The sequence below is a fragment of the Poecile atricapillus genome, chromosome 1, assembly GCF_030490865.1.
Source record: "Poecile atricapillus isolate bPoeAtr1 chromosome 1, bPoeAtr1.hap1, whole genome shotgun sequence".
Lineage (NCBI taxonomy): Eukaryota > Metazoa > Chordata > Aves > Passeriformes > Paridae > Poecile > Poecile atricapillus.
Window position 1 is genome coordinate 35132333 of NC_081249.1, and position 22568 is coordinate 35154900.

Sequence of the window (22568 nt, forward strand, 5' to 3'; positions counted from 1 at the left end):
GAATTAGATTTTCAATGATACTTTTCTGTGGGTTTGTTTTTTTGTTTTGTTTTTTTTTTTTACTTATTACTTTTGGCCACCACCTCAAAAACACTGTTCTATGTGTATTTTTCCCTTGAGAAGATTATGAAGCAAGCCATAACCTTTTCACAGGTTGAAAATATTACTTCCTTTTTGCTCTTTTCTGCTACACAGACATAAAGACACATTTAAAGGAAGTGAAGACATTATTAGAAATGGGAAAAAGACTTAAATGGAGCAAATCCATAGTTTTCCCAAATCTCTGCCTTTGGAGTACTTTAATAACTACAAGAATAAAATATCCTCCACCTGCTTGTCAAAAATCATTGAAGCTTTACCTAGTACTCAGTAATCGTATTCTTCTTTTGCCAAGAAATTGTATCACCAATTCACTTGTGTGTTTGGCTTACATTTAAATTAATGGCTTATGTATCTGGATGCTTCTGTATTTTAATTGAAGTACTTCTGTTCTTATGAAAAAAGATGAGTAGTGTAGGATATTAGGATATTCCCAAGTAGTTCTAGTGTATAATTCAGTTCTTTCATCTCCATAGACACATACAGCAGGTTACCCGTGCCAAAGAGAGCAATGTCTGACCTCTGCCTACAAGATGGGACTGCCACTGTGATGAATTTTGACTGAACTCTTTCTCTTTTAGCTTTTCTCATCTAAAAGAGGCATGATGTGGTAAAAGTATGTGGTGTAGAGAATAGACAGGCACACAGGCTCCTTTTCTACCTCCATTTGCCCTTCAAAAATATTGGGGTTTTCCTTAAAAGACAAGTAAAATATGTAGGCAATTAATCCACAGATTAATTAATTTCAGATGAATCGTTGAGAGAACTTTGTTTTCTTTTACACAGAAAAAGATGGGTCAATGATTTTTCAAGTGCTAAAACTGTGATTTATGGTCAGTTATTAGCTCTTATATTTCTTTTTAATATACAATATTTTTCACTTGTTATCTTGGGCAAGCTGTTGCATATTTTTGACAGCACCTCTCGGTGCAGGAACTTAAGAAGTTCCTGTAACTCTCCCAAGAACAGGAAGAGGAGAAGCATTATATCCTGACTCCTACACTAGATCTGCTCCTTCCAGTGCCACCCACTTTCATATTGTTATTTATCTAGATAGAACAATAGCTGGCTTCAGAAGAACTGAACAAAATATGCGTCATCTTCAAACTTCATCTGAGAATTTTCTATATCACAACAAAGTTGAATGAGCAGACAGGTGAGACAATGCATTTTGGGAAGATCTGAGTTGCAGGAACAACTGTTTTGAAGTAAAGCTGAACGTGTGTAAGCTGTTTGGACCTGCCTGGGACTAGTACCTAACCTTGCCAACATTCCTGTTCCCTTCAGGCAAATTCATCACTTGTATGGAGATAGCACATGTGGGCCTGCTTTTGGCATTCTGGAAAAAAACAAACCAAACAACAACAGTGGCTTTATGGGATTGCTCATTTCATGGTATAATTCTTGTTTTAACTGGCTGAAAGTCACCTCTTCAGCCTAAATGTTGTTAACTGTTCTGAGACTGAGCATTTGCCCTGACATGGGGAATGATGATACCCAAATTAAACTTTAGAGCTTCTATTAGTAGCTATAAGTCAGACCTTTAAAAACCATTCTGTTGTTTCAAATTTCAGCAGGGGAGAAGCTGACCTACTTGAATATCAAGATTCTTGAGGATGCAGTATCACCAAGTTCTATCTGTCCATTTTATGTTGTTGCATCTGTTTTTGGTAGTTAGCATGAAAGCAGGAGTTCAGTTGTACGTTCTGGGTTACTCAACAGAAATGCAGCTGGGGGCAGCCTGTGCCCCACGGACTGAATCACCCAGAAACACCTTGAGTGCTCAGACTGGCCACTCATGGTAGCAGAGTCCTCAGCTATTTGCTGCCCTAGACAAAACAGCTCTGACAAAACCCCCTGCAGCTTATCCCCCAAGCACAAGGGAGGATGCACACCAGTCACCCTGTTGCTGCTGGGCACTAGGGTGATGGCTGCAATCCAGTTCAAAGGACAAGACTGTAGGCACATGTGTTTGCTGCAGAGATGCACGAGATAACTATGATGCTATGACAAAACTGCATTTAAACCACATCGGTATTTAAAAGTTTGTCCATGTACAAATAGGTGCAAGTTTTTTTTCATTTTCCAAAGTTTTATACCATCACAGTCAGCAGACATCTCTTGCCAGGTAGGATATGCATGGATATTTATATTTAAAATAAACAAACTAGATCAATAGAAACAATCATGATGGGCAATGTGGAGATAAGTATCCTCTGGGGAGTGGAGCATGCTTCATTTCAGTAGTCCAACATCATATTTTAAATTTAATTTAATTAATCTTTAATTTGGTGGCCCAAGTAAGGGGTTAAGGCTGACAGGATTGCTTCTCTCAGCTGTTATTCCTGAGCCAAGAAACAAGCAGTGAAGTGCTGCTTTGAGGACAGAGTATGTCTGAGTGATTCTTTCATGCACGCTTCAGAGAAAGACAGTCTCCTCTTACAAGTTACTTGAGCTCCCACAGCACCACACCCTACTTTGAAAGCTAGGATGTCAAACAGGTTGTCTTTCCCCTCTGGATAGGAGGTGGATCCCGAGTGTTTGGGCACCCTCCTCATTGGGTGCTGCCGCTGCTTCCCCAGCTCTCTGTGCTTCCTGCCCGGGTAATAAATAAGTTTCTTGGAGCACAGGTGGTGCCTAATGTGCTGCTCACAGCTTGGCTCTAGCAGAGTTGCTTGCTTTTCTTACTTGCCTTGTACACACAAAGGTTTCTCTCTCTCTTGCAGAGTTTGGGTGTGGTGGTGGGAAACCTCATAGGAGAGAGCTGCTGATTCCAGCTGCCTCCCTCAAACCTTGGCACTGCAGCTGCAACATCTACTATCATTGCTTGTAAAAAAACAACTGGTGCAATCGAAGCACTGCATAAAGGAGCATGGAGAAATTCAGAAGTATTTTTCTTTTGTGCCTTGGCTTCCTTCTAGTCCATGTAAGAGGTAAGTGACCTTTACCTTAGCTTATTTCAAAGGCTAGATTATTAAAAATGAAAAAAAAACCAAAACCAAAACAAACCTAAGCTCCCTACCCCTCAAAGGGATGCTTGTTTATTTGGAAATGCTTGCTAGAATTTTTTGGGTTTTTTGTAGCTGCTGTTTCATGAGAAGCATTCAGAAGTGTTTATGTGTACTTCACCAGTTTCTAAAGAGACACATGTCTCCGGGATGATTTTTCATAATAACTATGCTACTTAAAGTTTGTTCATTATAATTTTTTATTTTCTCGCTGGTGTTGCTTCCCCAAAAGGATTCACAAGCTTAGGCTTGACTATAAACTTCTTTAAATGGAAGCTGTAAAATGAGAGCTTCCAGGGGAACTTACAGTTTCCAAAGGGATCCTTAGTCAAATTATGACTGCATGTTTTAAAGGCTTTTTTGGTTTTTTATATTTTGGAACCTCTGAGTTTTCTTGTAAAAACAAATTCTGATTCAGTTTAAAGGTGTTCATGCTTTTATATTGGTGCATATGCTTTAATAATTATAAACTAATAGTTTATTAACCTTAGTAAAAGTATTCCATGCACAAACATACTTTTTCGTGCAGGACAAAGAATTGAATACATTTTGTATATAATTTTTGATTAATAAATAGCAAGAGAGAAAATATAGCCTTTTCATACTGAATCATTTCACTATGTTCAAACGTAATTTCTTTCAGCAAAATATTCATTCAAACTTTTCTTGAGGTCAAACCAGATAGACTTATCTTTCTGTGCATCTGCTATGTGGTGTACTTATAACCTTTTCCTTTTTGTATATTAGCAATTCTGCAGAAAATTTTAGTACAGTATTGGCTGCAGGATGAAATCAATTGTTAATCACTAGTTCCAAAATACCACCTTCTGTTGATCCCCCCACCACCCCTTATTTAAATGAAGTCCCTAGGAGATCTTGCAGTGATGGGCAGTGAAAAATACTTTCCTAACTTAGTTCAGTGGTTTGATTTTAAAAAATGAGGAATTTTTTAGAGGTCTTCAGCAATTAGCATGGCATAGAAAGAGCTGAGCAGTAGGACTGTGCTAGCCTGCATGTTGTGTTGTAAGCAGTGATGATTCATGCAGTCTCTCACCTCTTGGCATGCAGACTTTCTTGTTCTGTAACTGTCATATGTTGAATAGTTCTGTTTAGACAATCTGAGCATGAGCATTACCATTTTAATTACAAGAGTAGTCAGCCTAATCATCCTTCATTTATACATGTGTTAATTTAGAGCCAGTTCAGGCTCTGCTTTGGGGGAGAAGTCATTGCTGAATGTTGTTGTGGGCTTTGGGCACAGTCTTATGAATCTGGAAACTATTTAATCCATTTTGACAAGCAAACTTAATTATTTTAAGTCTGTGGTAACCGCCACAGAATTTTATCATCAAAGTATTCACCATGTTTCAGGGGATATTTACAAGAACCTCTTCTCAGTCCCAATCAAGACATGGTTTGAGGAAGGCTTGGCTGTGCTGGTGAAAAGCTGGTCTAAGTTCTTATGAAAAGAATGTCTATGGCATGATTCACCCTTTATAGGCAGCTTAATTATTTTCTAAATTGTAATCCTCTGTGATAGCATCTATAAAATACTGGATCACCACACAGATGGCACCATTCCTCTGACCATCCAGCATTTCCTTTATGTCCAGCTATCTAGTTGGCTAGACTACCTTGATGGACACATCTCGACAGAAGCATAACAGAACCAAGAACCGTATTGCACAAGGAAAGTGAAATCTGATGCAGTTCAGAAATATATATGCTCACTGCAGTATTCCATTTTTAGCTACAATCTAGCTTTTGGAATTTTCAGACTTAGGTTGCATGAAGTCTCCTATGTATTTGAGCTTCAACAACTAATTGTCTGTGAGGCTTTTAGCCCAACAAAAATGAAATAAACTTCACAAAAACTTCTTCCACTGAATTTCACAGTAGCATCCCCCATGAGTTCCTGCAGCTTGTCTGATTTCTAGTAATTCAGGTTTGGCTGTGTCTACACTGACCACTTAAGATGTGCTCAGACACAACTCAGGTTGCTCCCTGGTAACTGAGATCATGCATCTCTTTGAAACATAGGTCCCATCTGAGCCACAAACCCATGTGCACACCTGCAGTGGGGAAGCTGTACAACCTGTGGGCTCTCCCCTATGTGGACTTGGAAGACAACTGAGACTCTCACTCAGACCTGACTGCTCAGAATGCTCCTCAGGTTTCCAATGAGATACAATCTATATATCCATGGTCTTTAATGCTGACTGATAGATCACGTGTTTAGCCAGTAACAAAGACAGTGCATATATCTGAGATGGTTTACATTTACTCCATCAGCTATTGAATGCTACATAGGTAAAGGGAGCAGCATTTATTGCTAGTCTGTAAGCCATGCACCTCTGTTCAGATAAGGCTTACAAAGTTTTTGACTCAAAATCAGTTGTAGTCTCGGTTAATCAGCTGTGCACTGTATGGGGAGAAAATTGTAGACCTGTTTGAATTTGAGACCCTATGTGACTTATTTCTGTGAATAATGTAGTTTTGAGTTAAAAGAACAGGAAAGATGACAGTCCTGTTTTTCTTCTACTGCTCTATGTATCTGCAGTCCTCAGTGTTCTGTGTGAGGTATGTGGATGTGCAGAAGCACTTACAGATTCAACACATTCTCTTTTGCTGGCTGACAAAAGTATGTCACTCCCAAGACCTGAACTGTGATTATCCATAGTCACATTGGTGCTATCAGCTAAGGGTGTGATTGCAGTTTGAAAAATCCACATACCTGAACTGGTTGAAACACTTAACAACGGCAGAACTCTTGCAACATCAGAGCTTGGGAAGAGAAAACAACTGGTGTAGTTACTCAGCTTCTCAGGTTCACTTTTCAAATGTCGCTGCCATGTTGCAAGCCTGGCAGCAGTGACTAGCCTGCTGGAGTGTGTATTATTAATTTACTTGTACCATCAATTGCCAAACCATTTCCATCCCATTGAGGGTAATAAATAACAAATAAATGTCAGAATTCTTTCAGGATTATAAATCAATAAAAATAAACCTTTCTGTGGCATTTTGCCTCATAGTAGGAGGAGAGAGATACAGTTTGTTTTGATTAGAGTCTTCCTTCCTTCCTTTCCACAGGCTGACATCCATGAACATTGTGGGAAAACACTAAAATTATTTAAATCTGACCTGTAGTACAGTGTCTTCTGAGGGCAAACACACCGTTCCAGCTGAAAGAATGGGCTTGGATGGATTATGAAAATATAAGAGTCGTTATTCTACTGAATCAGCTTTGCCTGTTATCAATAGATTTTTAATTCATGAAGAATTTATGTACAAGTTAAATCACAGCAATATATTTTCAAACTACAACAATGCTACAGAAAAAAATGAATGCAAATGCCATACTAGGCACTAAGATTAGCAGATAAATTGAAGTCCTTCCTTACATCCCTGGTCTAATTACACCAGTGGTGAAGGAATCAGGGGCTAACCATATTGAAGGTCAAGAGTTATTTTGCATGCATTTTACCAGTTTACCAGTGTGAAAGTGGGAGGAGGAACATTAAAACACACTCTGCGAGCAAGAGAAACAGCAAAGCCTAGTATCTCCCTGACTGCCTATATTATATTCAATTCCCTCTGTTGTCTCCAGACTGCTCACTGGAGAAAGCAGGGATTAGCCAGCAGGTACTTAGGCAGAGAGTGGTCACTCTGAGAGCCCAACACAGCTGTTGCCTGTGCCACACTAAGGATTTCAGTAGGAATACTCACACAGGTTTCTTGTTTGAGTACAGTTCTCATGTAATGTGACCATCATTAAGCCCCCTGACCAAACATCATTAGCTCTCAGACCAAATAGCTGAAAAAGGCTGGCAGCTGCATGAACCTGTAGTGACAGAGAGAAGCTTTGGATTAAGAGCCCACACCATGGGCTAAGCTCTTTTGCCTCATGACACAAAGCTGAAAATCTGAGTAAGGTGCAGAGAAACATGCAGTTGTTCCTTCATGGAAGATCCCAATTCTCTTGCTCTGGCTGGAATTTTACAGCACACACCATCTTCTATGCTCCCTCTGAAGCAAAATACAAAAAATTATATCTGTTTTGTTTTATATGTGCAGGGCATCTTAGATCATAAAGAACATCAGTTACCTTTGAACAGAAAGACATGTATCATAGAACTAAACTATTTTCTTTTGTGTTTGGTGAGATTATGTTGCACAGAGCTGAAGCAGTACTGCCACTCCTGCTTTATTAATGCATCTTAGCTGCTGGTAATTATTTAAATGTGTTGTTGTGTGAATAAGCAAGCAAGTCCTTTTCATTTCCCTTGCATTTAAACTAAAACTAAAAGTGGCCTAGCAAAAAATATGAAGCCAATAATAAGGTCCACATGTTGTGGTCTGTATGCTGGACCTTGGATCTTAATTATAGATTTTAAAGCATACTCATTTTCCATCCCAGCATCAAGGGGTTCTAATGGAAATTGTTGTTTATGAAACTAAAGATCCTTGAAGGGAAAACAAGCTGCAGTAACATCATCAGGACATATGGATCGTGATGCTATTACATGAAAGACATAGTACCTGCTTATTGAGATTTTGTCCACAGTGTCCACTCTGGGGCGTAAACGTTTGTGTTCTCCCAGAAATGAGTAATTTCTTTTAAACAAACATAATTGCTTCCTGAATAAAGTTAGACCAGTGCATGGGTATGTTCCAAGTCCCACACATGAGAAAATACATCTTATTTTCTCATTATGGAGCAAATAGGTTTCTTGATTGTATTACAATCAAAAATGGCCTGTGCAAAGAATAACTTACAATTTCATCTTTAAAAAAACCATAAAATGAGTCTCATGAGTGATTTTGGTAACATATTGATCTCTTTTAGGAAACTTTTTTTTTTCATTTTTAAGTCACAGACTTCTTTCTCAGTCTCTGTCAGATTCATAATGTTTTAAGCTCATTGTATTCATGCACACTATTCCTATTTAATTACATTGAAGAAATCATACTTGTTCAAGTCTTTAAATACTGTAAAATCAACTTATTCTCCCTTTCTATCTTGCTCAGAATTAGAAGTTAGTTGCTTCTAATTTATTTGTCACACAGGTAATCTCATCCCAAACTTATGACTACTAGCAATGCACCCAAAACCAATTAATTTAATCATGTTAATGACAAAATTATTTATCTAGCACACATGTACACATATGCATGTAGGTGTGTGTCCAGAAACATGTATAAAAACATATAAACACATTTTCTCATGGAATTTATCTTCCTTATTAATACTAGGCTATGCTAATTAAAAGCCTTAGAAGTTAATTTCATTTGTCACATATTCCAGTCCTCACTTAGAAATATTCATTGCTGCCTTATTTAAATCTGCATCATTTTAAGGGCCACAAGCTGTGTTCATATGGAGATTGAAAATTGCAGTGATGTCATGGCAGCCTTTTGTCAGAAAACTTCACTGCTGTTGTCATGACAAACTGGTAACACTCACCTGCAGAATCCAGCCTTGTTCCTCATAAATTCAACTCAAAAGCTGTGGAACCTCAGATCCTTGTGATCAAACAGAGTTAAAGGGTGGTAGATCCATTCAACATTTAGATAACAAATTAAACCATGGACAAAAGGTGCTGATGTCTGCATTTTAGTGACTGGATATTTGGGTCACATTTTCAGAAAACTAATATTCAAAATTTGTGAACACTAAATGCAGTTGTGCCTGCAACAACTGCAAGGAGGACAACTGCAAGGAGGACAAGACTTTACAAGCATTTTCACGAATTCTCTGAATCATTGAGGACCACCCACAAAAAACATTATTACAGTCATTTTATCTCTTTGTCAAAACAGGGATACTCCCAGAAGAAAGGTTAGAAGTAATGCCAAGAACTGGCTGAAAAGCAGTAATAGCAGAGATAACTCTGAGATATCACCTGCACAGCTAAATCTCTTCACAACTTTATCTACATTAAAACAAACAACAAAGCTAACAGCAACAAACACAGAAACCCCAACCAATTAAAAATAAACCAGTGGAACAAAGCTCTTTCTGCCTCAGTAAAATTTCTTTCATTCTCATTATCATCAGTAGATTTCCAAATCCTTCTATTATGGAAGCTGATCCAAAAAAAAAAAAATAAATAAAAAAAAGGCGGAGAATTAATTTATTTCAGCCTGTTTGTTCTGTGGAGAGTTTCACTAATTCATTTCCCTTGTCATTTATTTTCAATGTTCTCTGAAGTGACTGCAGCTCCTAGTGAGAGCTATTTTTTGAGACTTTAATATGGTTTGGTGTGGATAAAGTCTGAGCTGTTCAGCTATTTAACCGCTATCCCCCTTAAAAAAGATTCTTAAAAATGTCTAGGTACAGTCTCAGGAATGGAAATGAGCATTTAAAATTCTGCTCCACACAATCCTACTCCTTGTGGTCATTTGATGTTATTATCAGAGGAAGTTGGCATCTAAGTCCAAGCAGTCTTTTGGTTTATTGCAGTATAATTTACCACGCTGCACAGATACAAACTACCCATCTGTCAAAGTTTATGTTTACATAGTCAAAGAGATTCCTGTCTTGCTCCCTTGCAGTCATTCTGTATTGGTGTCCTTTTCTTTTTATTGCTTGGTTTATTATCAGAAATAATTTTTGAAAAAATCCATCTGAATAATTCCTGCAGGAGATTTTCAGTCTTCTTTTTTCTCTTCTTAAAATTTCTGTAGCTTTTTTCTGCTTCTCCCTTGAGAACATCTTTTGCCTTTCATACCTTTTTCATAACAGAACATACAACAGGAGAGGGAAATGTTGGTATTGTCCAGAAGAAAGGCAGGTGTCAGTAATGGTTTGAGTCTGTTGTTTTGCTTTAGTTCTCATGCAATTGAAAGCCTCTGCATCATCTTCCTTGAATTTCATAATCTGATTAGATTCCACCGTCTATTTTTATTTTTCCCTAACTTCAAATAAATATTCTACCTGAAAGTTTTCCACAGTATTTCTTCCTTCACAGGATGATTTTGGCACATTCTCTTTACAGCATTAAGACCTCAGTATTTGCTTTCCATATTGTTAGTTCCTGCATGTCATGCCCTGTAATAAAGAAGCTGGTTTGGTCAACAGCACTTTGGTATTACGAAATTTTTTTCATGACTCATTTTCTGATTATGGTTACAAAAGTTATTCCTGATGATTCACTCCAACGAGAAATGGTTTTAGCCATTGATGATGGTGGTATCCTGAGGCAATGGGGTTCAGGTCAGACGGCCTCCTCCAGTACTCAGGATGCTGATCAAAAATGAGGATTTTACCAGAGGACAAAATCAAAGAACTGTCAAGCTTAAGTTGCTTGTACTTCTGGCACTGAAGAAATGTTTCAGAAAAAAGATAATTTTACCGTATAAGTCAAGGCAATGCCAGGATGTGTCAAGATGCATAGCATCAAGATCAAAGGGTTTCATGGCCGGGGTGACAGCCCATGGGCAGAGGCTCAAGGCCTGCAAGAGCTGTTGGTGCATTCAGGGCTCAAGCAGAAAGTATCTTCTGATGAAACAACTTGTTTATTTTACATATTTATATATTCAATGGATTCATATTAAAAAAAACAACCTGTCAGAGTCTTAGATTATGGCTTTAATAATGGCTTTAAATTGAAAGAGAATAGTTTCAAATTAGATATTAGGAAGACTTGTTTTTTACTTTTAGTGTGGTGAAGCACTGGAAGGGGTTGTCCAGAGAAGTTGTGGATACTCCATCCCTGGAGATGTTCAGGGTTGAGTAGGTTGCTGAACAATCTGGTCTAGTGGAAAGCGTCCCTGGCTGTGGCAGAGAGTGTCGGAAATAGATGGTCTCTAAGATCCTTTCCAACACAAACCATTCTGTGATTCTATGATTCCATGAATATTGTTCACCTGAAGACCCAATCCAAAAGTTATGAACTTGGCAATGTTGGGTGAAGGGCCTGGGTGGAGGAGGGAGAGGTGGCCAGACGAGGCAACATTGCAAGAACAAATAAAATAATAAAGAGATAACGTGCCACTCTGATAACATTTCTGGGAAAGTCTTATGATGTTACCTGGTTTTACCCACCAAACACAGTCCTCTTAATATTTTACTGGGACAGTTTTGCTTTAGAAGCCATTCCTACTTTGCATTCCAGCCTTCTTTTATCTCTTAATCAGACCCCATCTATAATTAAGTTCACAGACTTACATTAAAATCCTCGTGGGAATCAAAACATTTCTACTTTATATTCCTGCGCTGACTGCTATTTGAGGCTCACGCAGTGTTTCACCACTGATAATTAATCTTTCTAGAAGCTCTTTGACACAAGCAAGAGCTATTATTCAGGAACAGTGATTAATGAAAAGAATGCCATGAAGATGTACAGGACCTGTCAAGATAAAGGAGCTGAGCTGAACCCTGAGCACTGCTGTGCTGACAAACCTCTGGCAGCCTCTTTCTGTTCCTCAGCTTCTGCACTTCAACAGTGACGCCTTTCTTGCTGTGAAGTGTTCAAGACTTGCCAAGAAAAACTCCTCAATGAACAGTTTGGTATTAAGCCTTTTAAAAGGGATGATAGACATATATAGCTCAAGTGCAGCTTGAGGCTTACTCGGTAGAGCACAGTAATGCATTTCTGTTTAGGGAAGTCATAGCATGTCATAATTTTTGTGGGTTTGTGTAGGCTGATCTTATATTTGGAATGCAAACACAAGGATGATGCATCACCCTGGATGAAAACTATTGGATACATATTCTGCAAACGTATTTCATGAAGCACGTATATTACAAGGAAAGTGGCAGATTGTAGAGTTGAAAGTAAAACTCACATGAATAACTGAGTGCATTTAGTTCAAAGTCATCTATTTCACTTTATACATTTAAAATATTTTCCAGTTTTCTTTGCTAGCTAACTTCAAAACTACAGATGCTAATTACTCTACTGTGACATTTAAAGACATTGTTGTAACCTAACAGAGAAAAGGAAGAATTTTTTTCCCTTTTCCGATTTTTTAATTTATGGAGGAAACTAAATTAGGTAAACACATCTTGATATCTTTTACTTGTGGCCCGTGTTACAGTAAGATTTAAAAAAAACAAAGTTGATTTGTTTTGCAAGTGATCACAAGGCAGGCTTGACAGTAAAGCTTCTTGCTAAGCTGAGCCAGTAAAATAATAGTGAAGATATTAAAAAATATTAATGATTTTGGCTGAATGCTACTTTCAGCTGTCTCCTGGCAATAATCCTGTGCCCTCTAACTGGCAACCTGTGTTCTTCAAATGGGTGTTTGCACAGCAGGTGAATATGATAATGTGAGAGAGCAGCTCCTCTTTGGCCTCCCTGAACAAATAACTTCCTTGAGTTAAATGAGCTCATCTCACAGTCATTCAGGACTGTACTGCACAGTGGTGACAGCTGACAGCTTGTTCTGAGCCTGCTGCTTTTTGGATGGGTTTTTCTTTTGCCTCTTACTGATGTAAGAGGCTCTGTGCAGAGCCCTCAGGTCTGGAAGTCTTGAAAACCTTCCTGTTGACTTAAGTGTCTTCTGTCACATTTCTTCTAGGTCAACGTGATTTTGATTTAGCTGATGCCCTTGATCACCCTGGTATGTAAGTCTTCTATCCTTATTTTACTATGGCATTTACATCTACATAAGTCTTTTTCCTTGAGGAGTGGAACATGAAGTGGCTACTATTTGCGTTAAAGGTACACAGAACTGGAGAATGCTAGATTTCAGTGTTTCTATCATGAAATTAAAATCTTTAAAACAAGCAAACAAAAAAATTGTTTTGAAAACATACTCATTCATTTTTGGCTTCTGCTGTGACACATAAATATCTATTGAAAGCATCTCTCTACATTTGTAGATAGCTGCTTTTGTTAAGTTGAAGCTGTAAATATTTTTTGGCATGTCATTGTGTCCAACAGATGACATAATTACCAGAAAGCCTACGGTGATCAGAAGACCGACAAGACCTGTGTTCAGTGAGTAATAAATACCGGGGCATAAAACTGATTTTGTATATGTAAGAAACTTTCACATGAAATTCTTTATCATATTTTCTGCTATGCTTTACCTGAGATAATGTGTGAATAACAGCTGACTTCTTAAAGTAAAATAAGTGCTCTTTTGACAATTACCAATTACATGTCTTTACTGCTTCCAGTAAGGCGCTCAAGCATGGGTGGCAAGTGATAGTGTTTTATTTCCTGAAGACCTTCTTCACACTTTTCTAGATTGCTCTGAACTCCCTGAGAGTATAACAATGGGTAGCTGTTGCTAAAAATGGCTAACGGTTCCTCTACTTTTTTTTCCTTATTATCTTTACATTTTGTATATTTATTCATGACACTTGATAACAGAGTTGGAAAAGAATCCAAACAAATTTCTATTCTTTCTTCTTACCGTGTATTTGATCCATATTATCTAGTATTGATTGCTACAACCACCTCTTTCAGAAAGGAAAAAAGGCTCTGAACAGTGGAAAGCTGTAGTCCTGAGAATGCCAAACAACAAATTCCAACAAACACTTGTTAATTTTGAAAAAATCCAAATTCCAAACAAGAGCAAAATTTCATTTGTGATGGAACAATTTAGGACAACACAGATTTATATATATATATTTTTTTTTTCAACTAAACTACACTGGATAACTTTCTGTCTATCAAACAAAATACTTGGCAAATGCTGGATTAAAAAAAACAAAAAACAAACAAACAAAAAAAAACCCAAACAATAACTTCAGGTCTTTTTCTGGACAGACTTTGCTATAAGGTTTTAAGTGCATGAAAGTAGTGACACTTTCCATACAATTCTTTGGTTCTCTCTTTGAACAAACGGGACAGTATTTTTTGAAGGTGGTAGCCATTATATATTTTAATGGCTGCATTCTTCCTTCCCACTTCATTTGGCAAACAAAATTTGTGTCTGGCCTAGATTAGAAATGTCTGTCTTTTTAAAAATATTGCACTAAATGTGGATTTGTTCCCATCCTAATGTAAACATTTCAAGTTATTTGAATTGTGCCCTGAAATACTTTATCCTTGGTCATGTTTAAAGGTAGCTTAGGGTGTCAATATCTGCACTGAAGCTGCCTCAGTCAGATGAAAGGAATTTTTATTATTAGAGACTCCTAAATACTTTAGAGATACAATCAGATGAATATCTGCCCTAACCAGATCCACTAATTTTTGGGCAGGAAGAATTCCATGTTTTTCAGACGATTTCAGAGTTTCCTTCAGTTCTACAGAACTGCAGAGTTTAAAAAAACAATTAAAACTTATTAAAAACCCAAGCACACAGTGTTACAAATCAATTATTGGATTTGAAAAGTGCAGGAAGATGGCACAAAAGTATGTTTTAGCATCTGTTTAATGTTTCATCTTTACTTCTGGTATGTCTCATTCAGAAGTGAGGCTCACTGAGATTTTTGTGCAGCTGAGGCCAGTTACAGGCAATGTCCTCTGGGCATCCCATGCACCTCTGCCTGAGCTGAAGCTCTCCTGTAGGCACCTCCCTAGTGTAGCAAAATTCATCACAAAATTTAATGGAAGGTAATGTTTATTTACAAAATCTCAAATTGTTCCTGCATTCTGTTTAATTCAGCCATATCCTCACACCCACATGCTCATGAGCACCAGGATGTGTGTGCTTAGGTGGTTTTGTGAGCATTGGTGCAACATGAGACAAAGCTTGCCAGCTACTGAGCTCTTATCCTGTCTCTGTGCTTCTTCTTGATCAGAAATGACAAGTAGAATCCACAGACCTTTTATATACTTTAGGAGTAATCAGGTATTATAGAGACGTCCTTTGTCTCATAATATTTCTCACTCCAGTGTCTCTGGACCTTTGGTCAGGTTGCTGCCCACTATCTTTTTTTTTCACTTGTTTGGAGTACACAGGCTATGTGCACAGATTTATTTTCTGTGTGGACGATCAGAAAAGCAGTGATATGCTGCAACCTTTGGTGTTAGAATGCCTTTCTGCTTTTCTTCTGCTGATAAGTCATCTGTGCTGTCATCAGAGCACAGGCCTGCTGGTTTTGACAAAAACAACACATTCCTCAGTTTTACTGCTGGGAACAGTGACCTTTATTGTCTGTTCTTTTAACACTTTGCTGTTTTTTCTGGTCCCAACACACATATGCATTTCCATTTTTATGTCATTCATATCAACTTTAGCATTTCTTCAACAGATCTCTATATGAACCCTCCAGAGCAGAACTTGCATTTTACCTGACTTCCTCATCTCAATAATAAATTGAGTCCAGTTTTCAATTTACTGCTTCTTACAGTGTTAACATTTGACAGATAAAGGTATTTCTGAAATGAAACTCTCTGCTGGGCAGACACAGGGAGGATCTACACCTGACAAGAACAAATCAAGTCATGTATTAGGAATTTATTTTCCTGCCAGATTTCCTGGTGACATCAAAGCATTTCTGAGTTGTTACCCAAATGAGACTAGATACAAAGCAAAAGCAGCTTCCCACTCCTCCTAGGTATGAAGGGCAGAAGAAAGCATATTTCTGCATAGTGACATTCCTGTGTTTCAGGAATTCTGACACATATATAATGAAAAAAAAATTGTTTCAGAGTCTATCTAATATTCTGTGGCAACTAGCACTGTTACCAAAATTTACATAGGTTTTGCTATCCCTTTTCTTTTGATTCACTGTGTCACTCCACACATATAACCATCAAGAAAGAGATTCTTGATGAGAATTATAGATAGTTATAGCATTCACCTAAAGTATTTCTTTCAGAACACACCATCATTCCATACACACCTTAAAATACCACCCACATACTCATCTCCACACCTGTGTGTCAGAAACAGAGTCCCTGTTTACGCATCTGCAGCTCATGGACAAATTGTTTATTGCATGGAATGATTCCATCCCAGGTACAGCGAGACACGTGTATGGTGCTGGGCAATGGTCACAGCCTGTTGGTTTACTGGGTAACTTTCACATACAGACACTTAAATCTATTTAAAAAACTTTACAACCCAGGCAAATAAAATCAGAGTGTCTCCCAACCTCAGACAGGAATATATGATTGCCTGAAGCAAGGGGTCACCATGACCCTTACATAAATTAGTTGATTCAATCTCTTCCTGAGTAGGTTTATTGCTCCCTAGTATTTGTTTTTGAAATAGGTATTCAGTTTGTGCAGTTCAATAAAGTACACTTAAGCCAAACACACATATACCAATTTTAACCACAGATATAAATGTTAATTATTAAGTATATTTTAAGAATGGGTGCAGTTGCATATTTTAACATTGCTAATTTTATTTTTGTTTACTTACAAATATATTAAAGAGGTATTGATCTTGATTCAACAGTAAGATATATTTTGATATCATTTAAAACAGAAAAAAACTTTTTTGTATTTTTGAGTAGAAAATCCTGTGGAATTTGTCAGTATGTGGGAAGATGTTAGAGTCTATTAGAATTTTCAAGAAAAGTATGATGAGTTATTTGAATTTGTGGCACTGACTTGAAAAAGATGCTTGTCAAACATGCAGTTGTACACATTCTAATGAAAATACCATTTTATTTCCTTCAATATTTGCTTGTAACTCACTTTTCTACATCTTCCTCCTATTCGTTTTTAGACAATGATCTGAATTTGGGAGATGCTCTTGGTGGGGGTGAGTACTTCCTTGTTTTCTTGAATACAAGGGGATTTTTTACTTTCATAGTCATTTTCTGACCTCTGCCTAATCTTTAAAAAGTGATTTCAATACTGCAGGAGGTGCTATGGTCATGAGCATTATTACAATTCATGTAGATGCAGCTCTTCTGCCTGAGGCCGTCATGCAGAGTGGGGACAGCACCTGGTCCCAGCTACCTTTGAGAGCTTCCAGCTGCCCTACCTTGCATGAACTCAAGTTAGCTGGGGCTTGATCTACCATGGCCGAGCACCCCAGGCATGTCTGGGGAGAGAAAACGTGGCCCAGTTGTAGCTCTGCTGATGGCAAATAAGAAATTCAGGAAGGAATGTTTCAGAGATGAGCACTGGTAAGTACAGCTTTAGCTTGAAGCAGTCAAGCTGTTGTAACATGCTGTTAATTTCCAGATATTCCCAAAACACCCAGACCTGACCTCAGCAGTATTCACACTACTCTATTGAGCTGTGCAGACATGAAATCCTTGATGCTGGGAATTTGTACACCAAATTTTATTTAGGGTGTTTAGAGATATAAAAAGGATGTGAAGTACTCTAGAAAGGTTCTTGAATACTGCAGTTACCCAAAGTGCAATTAGTATTGAATCAAAGCCTAAAATTCCACTTTAATCACAGCCACACAAGAAAAATTGCTTCTCAGCCAATTGCACAGACCCTCTGAACTAGCTGCAGTGATCTGATTTATTCGTGTTTCAGTCTCAGAGAATGGGTGAACACTTTAATATTGGGAGGATTTTTTCCCATTTCCTAGTTCCCCTGTAGTACTTCATGCCTTTGTTTGAATGACACAGTAGTCCACACTTTACCAAGCTGAATCTAATTTTGTTAATAATTGCCATGTTTATATTTTCATGTACTCCTCCCTGTAATAATTCTTCCATTTCTGCAAGCTTTTATTGAGTACTCTGAGATTAAATATATTGACTAAAATATTAATTAATATAGCTTAAGTATCTTAACTAAACCAAATATTTTCATTCCAAGGGAAGAATTGTATTTCCATTGTTTTTTATTTCTTTGTTCCATTTTCAGTTCAGTTTCTTAACTGACCTTCATACATGGTTAAAATTATGTATGTTGTTATCAGTACTTCTGAAGACATTTTTTCACCAGCTGTGCCACACAATGTGTCTTCTTATGCTTAGAGAAGACTAAGTGCAGCATCATGATATAAATTAAATGTGGGATTGGTGTTTTTCTGCTTGTGTGCCACAGTGAGTCTTAGTTCATTACATGGAGAGCTGGAACAGAACAAGTCCTTCCTCTACTGAATGCAATTAATTGGGCAAAGTCTGATTCAGCAAAGCTTTATGACTCTACCCTATAACCCATTGGCTGTAAGCTAAACTCACCTGAAATTAAGCATACACCAAAATAATTTTCTGGATCAGAACCTAAATGATGCTCAGAAACAGAAACACTGTATTGAGCAGCTAGGCAAGAAGAAAACATAGTCATAGGGCAACTGGCATGTTTGAAAGGTGAAAGGAGGGAGAGGGAAATTGCTATTTATTTCTGTGACCTAATTTTGATCTGTGCAGAGCTAGATTCACTGTCTGGCTATGAGAACAGTGAAATATGTGGTTGAATTTGTTAAGAAATGGATGGCAAGAGAAGACTGACTCTATACATGCAGAGCCGCAACCCTAGATATTAAATTTGTCAAGCTTTGACCTGAGTGAGCTCTTCAGCATTATATACGCAGTTTGGAAACTGTTTTTAGTCATCGGACCTCCTGCTCTATCCAATGCATCTCTTGCTAATCCTTTGGCAAGAAATTAAGGCTAAATGCTAGTACAAAGTCCTAAACAACAGCAAAGCTGAAGCCTGATTTCATTTTGCACAGTTTCAGAGCAGAAAATTCATTATGCATTAGATAAATTCAGCATCTGTTAGATGAAACAAATCTGCAGGCCTCATAAATACCTGCTGATGGCAATGAGATAACCTATTGCCTCCTGTTCAAACTAGAACATCAACTTCTCTGTTGGCTTTAAATAACTGCACCACTGACACCCACAGTGACACATTGCGCCTCCCTCGTCTGCTTTAAACAATGTTAGCACTTGCCAATACACATGAAATATTTTCCCTCAATTTTTTTTTTGTGAATCGTTCTTTTGAAACTATTCCCTGCTCACTTCCAAGTCAGTTGTTGTAGCTAGCTATTTGTTGATATAGCGCTTAAATCTTCTTAACTACTGACCAGATGCTTTTCTTAATTCATGGCAGGAAAAATTAGAAATAGGTATAAATATTTTTATTTACAGTTCCCAGTTTTTTCCTGTTAATCATCTAATAATATTAATTATTAATAGGTGACATCTCAAGAAAACCTTTATACCCACCTCTTCCACCACGCCCAGGAACTTACGGTAATTCTGGTAAGACTACTTCCTCTTAAGAAAATGTAATGCTATGAGCTATTCAGAGCAGACATTTTAAATACTTTAATCTCTTATTTCTCTAGTAATAGCTTTCATCATCCTTTCCCTACATATTCCTTCTGTAGTCACTGTTTCTTACCCTGAGCTGAGAAAGCTTTTTTCTAAATGTTAGTGTTGATATCACGAAGTTTTTCTATCTGTTCAAAATGTGAGACACTGCATCTTAAGTGGCATGAGACTAACATTTAATCTTGTTTGCATTTTCATTTTGGGCATGTATACACTGAACTATGCAAAGGTTCAAATTCTACATCTAGCCACAGGGCAGAGATAAACCTGTGCTCAAATCAGTTTGAGATGTGCATCTGAAGTGGCCCTGAGGCATACAGCAGATTGGGCTGGACAGCCTGTATTGCATTTGGGTTTGGTTCCAGACACTTGCTTAAATGAAGTAAATGTGGCATATCTATTCTGGCTCTCACCCTGTACCTGTACTTTGGGCATGGCTGTAGTGGTGAGCTGTGGACAGGTCCTTTAGGAGTCTTTCCTGGAAAGGACCGACCAACTCTGCTTCGTGGATCACTGGGACTCTAGATCTCCATATTACATAAGGAGTTGTGTTACAGAGAGTCCAAGCCCACATATCCCACAAGTGCCCAAAACAGACACAGAATATATAGACACCAATAATGTCAGTACTTCAGCTTTCAGGTAAATTTTGGTAGGTGACTGTTCAGTGTAAGACATGTGAGCCATCCATCATGTCGGTCCTGGGATTTCAAAGGTCCCTCACCTCTCCCTAGAGCACTACAAAAGGAGTGGACAAGGGAGCTGAAGGGGCTACCATTGTAGATAATTTTGCAACTGGAATCTTTATCTTGCAGGAGGTTTTGATGACTCAGATCTCCTTGATGGAAAGCCTTTACCACCAGGTAACTTTTGCCTATTTCCCTTGCAATGTGTTCCTTATACCTGTAAATTGGAGCTGGTTGGTTTTGCTTTAGTGTTAATCTGTCTCTGAAGGTATAGGATCAGATTCTGTTATTTTTATTTAGGTTAGCTGTCCTCCATGAAAAAACATGGTTTTGAGCCTGAGGTTAGAACTTGAAACTTATTCCAATACATTTTTTAGCATTCTAGCATATGCCAGAAGCCTGCAGGTTTTATTCCTTTGAATTCAGCAAATAAAGTCCAAAAGCAAGGGCCATGCTGAAGTAGATGGACCAAGACTAAGATCTTGATGTAAACTACTGATAAATGATCTGATTATCTGGCAGTAGAGAAGAGACAGAGTACACCGGCCTCCCTGTAAAATCAGCTTGATGTAGCCTGTTGCATGTGGTCCTTCTATTAGATGATAATATTCTTCCCAAAAAGGAAGTGTCAAGAGGATGAACAGTTACTCCTCTGCCAGCCATCAGTGGGGAGTGGAAGGGGAACTCCTCTCTTGTAGACTTGTTGGGCCACCCCTTCTGCCCTTTGTACATCACACTTTGCTGAGTAAATACTTAGTTCTTAAAACAGGATGACAAATGTTTCTGTGATGAAACTTCACCCTCTGTTCCAGGAGAAGAGGAGCATCATTTCAATCATGGAGGGAACACAGGTATAGTAAATAATTTACATTATTCTACAATTGATTTCTGATCTTTATGAAATATTAAAACAATGATAAAGTAGCATATATAATAAACTAGGCTTTAAGACATAATCTTCACATCAGCTGTAATAAAACACGGTTTCTATTAATCTCCCTAATTCTGTAGTTTCACCAAACTATTTTCATAATTTGGTAAAGGCACACTTCAGTAGACAATATACTTGAGACAAACCATTTAAGTGCCTCTGAAAAAAAACCCATTCTCTTTCTTTTTTCACAGATTCGGGTCTAATAGCTGGAGTTACATCTCCTGTAATTTCTGCTTTTGTAATACTGGTTGTTGGATCAATAGCAGCCTACAGCGCCTACAAGAATAAGAAACTTTGTTTCAAACCACGTGGTAAGGCCCAAAGAGTTTTCCACTGATACAGTGCTGAAGTAGATGGGAATTTGACAAACACTTGTCTCTGCCACCACAGAGGTGCCTGACAGCTGTGGCTCTCTGCGTGGAAACCAGCCTGGGTGGCCCAGATCAGCCTCAGAAAAGCTGGCAAAGAACGCCCACAGTGGAAACACTGAATGTTCAATTTTCATTTTTCAGGTGGGGCTACAGTGTAAACCACTGCAAGAAGAGTTGCTGTCTGATCACAGGCTCCTTTGGTTGGTGACATTCTACATTGCCATTCCGACAGAAGAAAATCTTCCTCTAATGACCGTTTTCTGGAGACATTGCAGTCCTGCTCTCTCTAACCTGATGTCACTTTTACACCTTGAGTTTTATGTCATCAAAGATATGCTTAAAACATCCAGGGATTGTATTGAACTTTCTGACCTGCATTCATAAGGGCTGGATACAGATTTTGACTCAGAACTTATCTTAAGTACAAAGAAATCAAGTTTGATTTAAGCTAAAAATTGAAAGATTTGGGTTTGTGAGGATTTGAGTCACCAAATAATTTTTTTTTCTGTTTTCAAAATTAGCCAAAAAACTTAATTCTTCTGATAGAATTGGGATAAGGACTTTGCTATTTTCTTTCACGCTTGTTGGGTTTCTCCAGTATATTTCTGTAATGTTTACTATGTTTAAAGAAAAATTGTAGTTGTCAAAAGGATTAAAAATTTGAATGCATTTACTTTGTATTTATGTCTAAACACTGGCAAAGTGAAAGGAATTGTAGCTAGAAAATTCCTTCTTAATTTTATAATAAAAAATATTATGTATATTGACAAACCACTGTTTGAAATACAATAGAGAGAAAGACATGCTAATTTAATTTATTTATTTATTTGATAATTACTGAAATGGTAGTTAGCTCTTCTCAGGAACTAGAATTTCACTTCAGTTTAATTTCTCTTCTTGAAAACTTAGGCCTGACTCTAGGAACCTTGGAAGGCATTAATTTAGCAAGATGGGGTTTTTTTTTTAAAAAAAATCATATTATTCATAACTTCTGAAGAGGGAAAATTGGTACAAAACTTTTTCTGATTCATTTAGAATGAGTGTGTGATGCTTCAGCCTCTAAAATCTAAGTCACAATGACTTTTAAACTTCATATTATGTGGAGATGTGGTTGACATAGCTTTTCTAGCTAGACTGTTTCGTCTTTCCCTCATTCCTGATTGACCTTGCTATGCTAACAGTGTAGACAAACCTATCACAAAAACTGACACTTTTCCTGTCTGTCTTCATTTAGCTAACTGGATCAAAAAAACAGCAAGTGAATGAAATACAGATGAAAGCTGGCAAAACTAGCAGTTTATTGACATAATTCTGCAATACAACCGTTTTAGCTAACTTCTTAAAGCATAAGGAGAT

The 22568-nt window shown here is 37.7% G+C and overlaps 1 protein-coding gene across 3 annotated transcripts; it reads left to right on the top strand.

Annotated features, from left to right (window-relative positions):
* Window positions 1-1119: 1119 nt before the first annotated feature.
* XG (Xg glycoprotein (Xg blood group)) lies at window positions 1120-21966 on the top strand. Of its 3 annotated transcripts, XM_058851677.1 has the most exons (10): window positions 1120-1255; window positions 2826-3032; window positions 12633-12674; window positions 12998-13054; window positions 16692-16727; window positions 19084-19149; window positions 20037-20084; window positions 20720-20758; window positions 21033-21152; window positions 21354-21966. In XM_058851677.1, the coding sequence occupies exons 2-10, from the start codon at window positions 2972-2974 to the stop codon at window positions 21368-21370; spliced, it is 486 nt and encodes a 161-aa protein (XP_058707660.1). In that variant the 5' UTR covers window positions 1120-1255; window positions 2826-2971; the 3' UTR covers window positions 21371-21966. The 3 variants fall into 3 exon arrangements, with proteins under 3 accessions (XP_058707660.1, XP_058707677.1, XP_058707668.1); XM_058851694.1 differs by lacking the exon at window positions 20720-20758; XM_058851685.1 differs by lacking the exon at window positions 1120-1255 and having other exon boundaries at window positions 2741-3032.
* Window positions 21967-22568: the final 602 nt, after the last annotated feature.